Source organism: Podarcis muralis, chromosome 3, assembly GCF_964188315.1.
Source record: "Podarcis muralis chromosome 3, rPodMur119.hap1.1, whole genome shotgun sequence".
Taxonomy (NCBI): domain Eukaryota; kingdom Metazoa; phylum Chordata; class Lepidosauria; order Squamata; family Lacertidae; genus Podarcis; species Podarcis muralis.
In genome coordinates, this window is record NC_135657.1 from 68,504,828 (window position 1) to 68,512,879 (window position 8,052).

The following is an 8,052-nucleotide window of genomic DNA, read 5'->3' on the forward strand; positions in this document are numbered from 1 at the left end:
TCTTGGATAGATTTCTAAAACAACCAGTGCTAATTATTTAGTAAGTTTTATTAAAACAAATAGGGACTATTTTGGAGTTAAAGCTGGTGTTATTGGGGTGTAAATCAGTGCAGGCATGTGTGTACGAATAGACATCCATTGGTGAATCTCAGGTCTCTCTTACCATTTGAGCCCATTTTCTACTAGTGGACCTGAGCAGAGGTAATACTGCATTTATTTCTTAAACGGACAAAGACCACTGTTGATATTGGCTGTCGCTTGTGCAAAGAAACAAGTTCTTCCCCTGTTATTATTTACATTATCGGCCTCTATGCACCTGTGTTACCTTTCTTTTCTTGCATAACATGCCAGGAATGATTTACTAAGGAGGAGCCATCAATTTAATCAAACTCTTATTAGCTAAAGGAATTCTATAAAGCAGTTTCCTTGAGAGCTCTGAACGTGAGCCTTGAAAAGCTGAAATACTCCAAGCTGCAAAAGAGATCACTCTCTCCCTCTCTCTCCCACACTTTTCGACTCTAAAAACAAAAGGTAGGTAAGTTTTCTTGTAAATTAAACTTTCCAGGGAAAAGCAGGAGTACTGAATGACAAACAACTACTCTACTCTTTCTTGCAAGAGTTCTGCGGGGCAATAAGGTATTTCATCAGATGCATGAAAACTCTTGTCATAGTGCATATTCTTTTCTGGTGTCAAACAGAGTGCAACATTTGTGCTACCAGAGATTAATACCGTATTTTTCACTCTATAAAATGCACCAGACCACAAGACGCACCTTGTTTTTGGAAGAGAAAACAAGAAAAAATATATTCTGAATCTCAGAAGCCAGAACAGCAAGAGGGATCGCTGCGCAGTGAAAGCAGCGATCCCTCTTGCTGTTCTGGCTTCTGGGATAGCTGTGCAGCTTGCATTCGCTCCATAAGACGCACACACATTTCCCCTTACATTTTAGGAGGGGAAAAGTGAGTCTTATAGAGCAAAAAATACGGTAGTTATTTTGAGGGGACTGAATGCGAACTCCCATTAGGCAAGTGGAACCCTGCTCATTCGGCATGGGATACAACCCTTAATTTATATATTGATAAATATATTTTGTACATACAATGTTTTCCACTAAACGATTGTTTGCATTTCTTAGCGATGAAACACAAGACTTATATAGAGAATTAAAGTGATTTTCAGGCTTCATGGCACTTTATTTATCAATTATAAGCAAAGGATTTTATGGTTATTCTTATTTATTTATTTAAATGTTTATAAAACATTTCATCTAAAATATCACAAGGTGGTATTAAACTTTCTCCCAGAACAATTCCCCGCCCCTTATACCATGCACTGAGCCCACCCTTGCAAGTGCCTTCCTTGTCATACACTACGTGGGAGGAGAGAAATTGGCGCAGGGAGGAGACAAAAAATGAAAGAGCTATTTTGGCAGTGGTGTCTCAGTATGGGAACACCTGCCCAATAGGGACCATTGTATCTGTAGTCCACTCTCTGTATTATCATAGATAAAGCTGAGGGCAGCATTCCCTACATGGAACGTCCTTGGGCACGAAATTTCAGCAGCAGTTTCAGCCAGAGCTGGCAATGGAAGCCAGATGGGTGGTGAACAATACCTTTCTCTTTGCCACCCTGTGGTCCCCAGGCACATCTATGGTTTGGCCCCAGGAAGCCCGGAAAATACGTCACCCCAATTTCTTGAAGCTGATCAAGAACCCAGGAGGAATTGGCAAGAGTTCCCAACAGATTCCGTCTTTCATTTCCCCTAGATCAATTTACAGGGAGCAGTTTTGCTTCCTTCCCACCTCCCCTGAGTACAAGAATGAGTGTCAGGATAGCAGCACTGACCAAACTATGACGCCAGGCAGCATAAAGTAAGGCCAAGGGCTGTTATTTTGCATGCTGCACACATGCAGTTGAGAAATAACTATGTCAGGGTGAAAGAGAAAGCCTTCCTGTGTAGGGCAAAGCCAGCTTTGAGTTGAAAGCAGCACCATTTTAAAAAACATTTAAAGCAGGGCGGGGGGAGAATGCTTTGTTGCCTCAATGATGGGTCAAGTCTCTGTTCTTTAAATGATGGACCTTTATGTTGCTCACCTGTGATGGAAGAGAAGCATGGGATTCTGCTATGGGGTCTGCAAAAAGAGTAGGATTTGACAAAAAGACACCTCTATTTCTTTGTGATTTCCCATTGTCGCATATTAGAGGGAACTATTCCCTTCTATTTATTCTTAAACAGGCAATGCAACCAGAGGAGAAATACCTTTTCACATACAAAGGATGTTATTTCCAGCCAGATTTGGCTTCAGTGGAGTACTTAGATTCCCTGGAGGATTTTGAAATAAGAGACAGCGATGTGTTTTTAGTCACTTATCCAAAATCAGGTAAGCGTACCTTTTCATAGGAAGAACCATCATTTCAATTCAACCCTGTTGGATACCCACATATATCTACATAGTATCTGTATTATCCTAACGCAAGTTTAAAACCAAATGCAAAATTGAGGTCAATGTGGGTACTATGAAACTTACCTGGTTACATAAATGTGAACTGGGCCATGTTCTGTTTTGTTTCAAAAAAATAGATGAAATAATGAGTTTTCCACCAGTGTCAACCTGTTTGAGGTTTTGAAAACAACATAAATACACATCAAAAACATTCAAATTTGGTTGCAAGGGATTTATTGTATCCACTGACTTTTAGGATTTTGTATGTGTTTGTCAAATAGAATTGATTAATTCTTTTCTTAAAAACTTTTCATCCTGTGACTCTTTATTTCAGCATTTATCTGCCACAGTTTTGCCAATAATAACAGGGGTCTGTATCCAATGCAGTTGTGCCCTCCATGCTAACTTCCGCTTCCACACCAGAACTTCCTTCACTCTTCTCTCCCCTTGTGTCCCCAGTGTTCCCCAAATCTGCCTTGGAGGGTTGCTGGGGTGGGGAAGACCCAATAACTGGGAGTGGGAGAGGAGAGAGAGGGAAAGTTCTGCATTGTATAGGCATTAGGACTTGGGTGACATGAAGAAAGGCTTCTGCAACTGCCTTTTGCCTATTATGTTTGTCTCACTGGCCATTTGTCAACATTTCTGTTCCTAGAAAGCATTGATAAAAAAATCATGGTTTGAATCCACTGAATCAAAGTACAGTGGTACCTCAGGTTAAGAACTTAATTCGTTCCGGAGGTCTGTTCTTATCCTGAAACTGTTCTTAACCTGAAGCACCAATTTAGCTAATGGGGCCTCCCCCTCCCGCCGCACTGCCGCTGCCCAATTTCTGTTCTCATCCTGAAGCAAAGTTCTTAACCCGAGGGACTATTTCTGCATTAGTGGAGTCTGTAACCTGAAGTGTATGTAACCCGAGGTACCACTGCACTTTGGAGAACGGACAACTTTTTTTTTATTTCCTCCACTTTGAATATCATTTGTATAATGTTCTGGGAAGAATATGGAATAGAGTTTTTGGTAGCTTTCTGAACAATAAAGGAACTTATTAGCAAATTTTGTTCTGTCTTCCCAAATCCTCAAATTCTATGAAGCCTTTAGCTGAAATTCCCTCTTTCATCCACAATAGAAAGGAATCCTTGGTCAATGTTCCTCATTCACCCTTTGCTGCCCCTATTGCAGTGGTGGTCTGTGTGACACCAAAATATAGTGCCCCCCACCTCTCACCTTCTATTTGACATCATAGTATTGGCAGCCCGTGCAGCCAGGTCCCTAAATCTGCCTCTGCTTGCTGTGTTGATTCCCTTCCTCTCTCTCATTTCTTTTCAGTGTTGCAATTCAGATAGTAAGCTCCATGATGCTGAGACATGTTGTTTTCAGTTGTTTCACTCTTTAAAGTACTAAGTACATATACTTAGTATAATGAATGAAATTAAAGTAAAGGTAAAGGTATCCCTGGACCGTTAGGTCCAGTCGTGGACGACTCTGGTGTTGCGTGCTCATCTCGCTCTATAGGCCGAGGGAGCCGATGTTTGTCCAAAGACAGCTTCCAGGTCATGTGGCAAACTAGAGCAGCTCACAGAAATGCCATTTACTTTCCCGTCGGAGTGGTACCTATTTATCTACTTGCAGTTTTATGTGTTTTCAAACTGCTAGGTGGGCATGAGCTGGGACCGAACAATGGGAGCTCACCCCATCGCGGAGATTCGAACTGCCGACCTTCTGATTGGCAGGCCCTATGCTCTGTGGTTTAGACCACGGCGCCACCCATGTCCCTATATGAATGAAATTAAGTATGCTTATTCTCATTTATAGGCACAATATGGACTCAAAATATTTTGAGCTTGATTTATCATGAAGGTCACCGAGATGGAACTGAAAAAGTCGACTTACTAGACAGGGCTCCGTGGCTGGAGTACAATATCCGCAATGTGGATTACGTCAGTCGTCCATCACCTCGCCTCTTTGCTTCCCATCTACCGTACTATTTAGTACCCAAAGGGTTAAGGAACAGAAGAGCAAAAGTAGGAAACAGCACATTTATTATTTGATCATATTCAATGTTTGTCTTGCCTTCTTTAAATGAACATCTCAGTTTCCGTTAACATTTCTCCGTTTTCAAGGGCAGTTCATTCAGCTGCAATTCCTTTGTCCATATGAATGAATAATGCTCTGTGCACCCTGAGCTTGGAATAATTCCCATGACTTCTAAACATCCCAGAGTTTATGCTCCACCATAGTAAAAGTCCTGGAGGGTGTTAAGAATAAAACAGGTTCTTTTATCTGAGATTCAGTGCACTTCAGGCAGAACACAAGTAAGCAGTCAGACAACCAATATATTGGAATTTCTACATAACATTGCTTTGTTGAGTAACAAGCAGAACACTTAACAAGATAAGGGAACATGCACTCAGTCACTCACACAATCACACATACACTCACCACTCTTCTTCTGGATTGGGTGGGCAGACAGCGGGATCCTGGCTGTGTCCGACACACCAACCCTCTTGAAAAGCCTGATCTTATATAGTCTTTTTTGGTGTTCATCTGAATATTGGCATTTCTCATTGCCTTTGACATGCTCTTGGCAGTCCTCCACCCTTAGCATGTTCTTGGCATATCACAACTCTCATGGTTTGCACCTGGTCTTCTGTAACTTTTGGCACAAGACGATACTCATTGCTTGTAACTAGCATTGCACAGCCAGTCTTTCCACTTCCTTGCAGGTACAGTACTTTTGCCAGAACATGCACATTCCATTCACTCTTTGATCAGCACGATTTATGAATAGTTCATCAACAGCATCCATTTTATGTGGTGGTCTTCAGCCATCTTGCGGCCCATTCAAAACACGGCATTCGTTACAAGGGTACCATCCAACACACTTAATAAGAATAAGCTCATTTGACACCATAGGATTGCTCTGTACATGTGACATCCGTGTTCCAAAAGAGTATGAGGCTTTCAGGGCTATAAAGCAACCTGGAAGCACCAAGAATCCACAAGAAGAGATATCTGAGATCCATCCATTTATTATTTTAGGCATATATATCCCTCTTCAACAACTTGGGTCCAGACACATTTCACAACCACAGAAATAACTACAGAAGCAAAACAAAAGAGACAGTAGGAACAATAAGATCAGCAATAGAATAGAATTTGTTGTTATTCCTGCAGGTTGTTTATGTGGCCAGAAACCCAAAGGATGTCTTGGTTTCCTATTACCATTTTTCCAAAATTGCAGTCAGATTAGAAGAAGTAGAAGATTTTGGAATTTTCATGGAGAGGTTTTTGGCTGGGAAGGGTAAGGACGAATTGCTACTCTAAAATGAATCACTCTTGTCCCTTCATCTTTATCACCTTTGACAACAGACTAAATAAATTCTCTGTGTGGTAAGGATCATTTTCAGAATGCCATGTCTGATGCCATAGGTTACTCTGAGGAAATTCCACATCCATCCATCACAAAGAGTCTCCAACTGAGAATCCTACTACACCATTTTATGTTGCATTTTTTGTTGCAAATGTTAACTTTCACATCATATAAGGAAAATTCAAGAGTGGGAAGGAAGGGAGCTGGAGGAAGGCTAGACTGATCTCAGCCCACCCATCACTCTCCCATCACATTGGGATGGGAAGCACAGCAGGGAGCCTTAAAATGCAGAACTCTTCTGCAAATACTTTCTCTGGGAAAGTGTTTGGTGAGGTTGGGTGGGATTAATTCAGCTTCTGTTTAATGGTTTGTTCCACTGGTGATTGTTAAAATGATTCCTTTAAATTGTTTTTATGGAATTTATATGTTTGTACTGCTTCTCTCTGAATGTTTTTCAAAAAATAATCAGATATACATTTTATGCCAAATCAACTTTTCTCCTATCAGTAATTCCAAGTTTATGGCTGGACCATGTGGAAGGCTGGTACTCTCACAAGGATGACTTCAATATTCTGTTTCTTACCTATGAAGAAATAAAGAAGGTAAGTTATCAAAATGCTACCCAGTCTGATATTAAACATCCAGCAAAACTCACCTTTAAAAAATGGAGGAAGGAAGCAATTTGATTATTCAAGTTCCCTCAGCTGCTGCTTCCCCTGCTAGTCTTGCTTCCTTTCCTAAAGATTTTTAAAAGCCAAGCAGGCCATGGATTCAGGAGCAGCTTTTCGGACCCTAGACAGCAAATAGTGCATATAACCATTTCCCCTGAGGGATTATGGGGCTATAAATAAAGTGTCATGATCCCAAGCAAGATATGTCATTTCACAGGCCCTATGATGCTGAGTAGAGATGTCACAGAACCTCCCTTGTGTCTTCAACAGGGACATTTATTTATTTATTTACTTGTGGACTCAGAGCTGCCCCAGAATATAGTGCATTCTGCATGGCTCATAGAATAAAAGCAACAATGAAAGTACAATATGATGCAATGGCAATTATTACAAACTAGGCAAAGAAAGATGCAGGCTGCTTGTTTCCCCTGCTTGTAATCCTGCCTATTCCATGAGTTTTAGTCTCTAAGCTGTCAGGTTTCTCTATTGTGGATGGCCTGACATTAAAACCACGTTCCATTTCAGGATCTAAGAAGCTGTGTCTTGAAATTATGCAACTTCCTGGGAAAGAGACTGACGGAAAAGGAGGTGGATGCTGTTGTGGATCAGGCTACATTTAATAAAATGAAAGCAGATCCCAGGGCAAACTATGAGTTCATGCCACCGGATCTCATGGACCACAGCAAAGGACATTTTCTTCGGAAAGGTAAGTTAATGGTAGATCACGCTGACTTGGTGCTGCTTGCAGAATTCCTGACATATTCACCTGACAATTGCATCTAGGGATGGAATATATCTGGAGGTATGGATATTTTATTGACCACCACAATGCACGTTCTTTCTGTCTGCTTCCTGGGCCAGGCACTGTTGGAGACTGGAAGAACACGATGACAGTCGCACAAAGTGAAAGGTTTGACAGCGTTTTTAAAGAGAGAATGGAAAAGCTGCCCTTCAAGTTCTGCTGGGACATCCATGAGGAATCATGAGTCTGCCTTCAACCTGGAAGGATGAAATACAGTACACTGTATGCATTTAATCCAGCCCTATTTGTAAGAGTTAGTAGAAAACAAATCTCATATGGCTTAATAGCTTCCTAATGTTCTAATATGTGCTGTAATTTTTTAAAAACACCACAAAACAATTACATTTGTATTGTCCACTTCTCCTCTTTCTACATTCCAACATGTCCTAATTTCTGACCCCATGTGCAAAAGTTAAGGAATCCCAAACTAACTATTGGGATTATTAATTGTATTTTAAATTGGCACTGTTATATTGAGCCTAGCATTGGATTATTGTAATTGAAAATTAATAAAAATTATTGTTATAAAAAACCAAACTAACTAATTATTGATGTCCCAGATGGCAATGTAAATCATCCGGCTCATTCACATCATCAATTTACAGTGGTGCCTCGCAAGACGAAATTAATTCGTTCCGCGAGTTTTGTCGTCTTGCGATTTTTTTCGTCTTGCGAAGCACGGTGTCGGAAAAGTTTTGGAAAAGCTTCAAAAATCACCAAAGTCTTTAAAAACCTCAAAAAAGGCTACCACACCGCGTTCTATG

At 40.8% G+C, this 8,052-nt stretch overlaps 1 protein-coding gene across 3 annotated transcripts; it reads left to right on the top strand.

Moving 5' to 3' along the window:
* The first annotated feature begins 373 nt into the window (after positions 1-373).
* Positions 374-7,825, top strand: LOC114594074 (amine sulfotransferase-like). 3 transcript variants are annotated; one of them, XM_028723237.2, is made up of 7 exons: positions 374-531; positions 2,238-2,382; positions 4,258-4,466; positions 5,620-5,746; positions 6,323-6,417; positions 7,012-7,192; positions 7,348-7,825. In XM_028723237.2, exons 2-7 carry the CDS (start codon positions 2,241-2,243, stop codon positions 7,470-7,472), a joined length of 879 nt encoding a protein of 292 aa, XP_028579070.2. In that variant the 5' UTR covers positions 374-531; positions 2,238-2,240; the 3' UTR covers positions 7,473-7,825. The 3 variants fall into 3 exon arrangements, with proteins under 3 accessions (XP_028579070.2, XP_077782198.1, XP_077782197.1); XM_077926072.1 differs by having other exon boundaries at positions 398-535; XM_077926071.1 differs by lacking the exon at positions 374-531 and having other exon boundaries at positions 2,070-2,382.
* Positions 7,826-8,052: the final 227 nt, after the last annotated feature.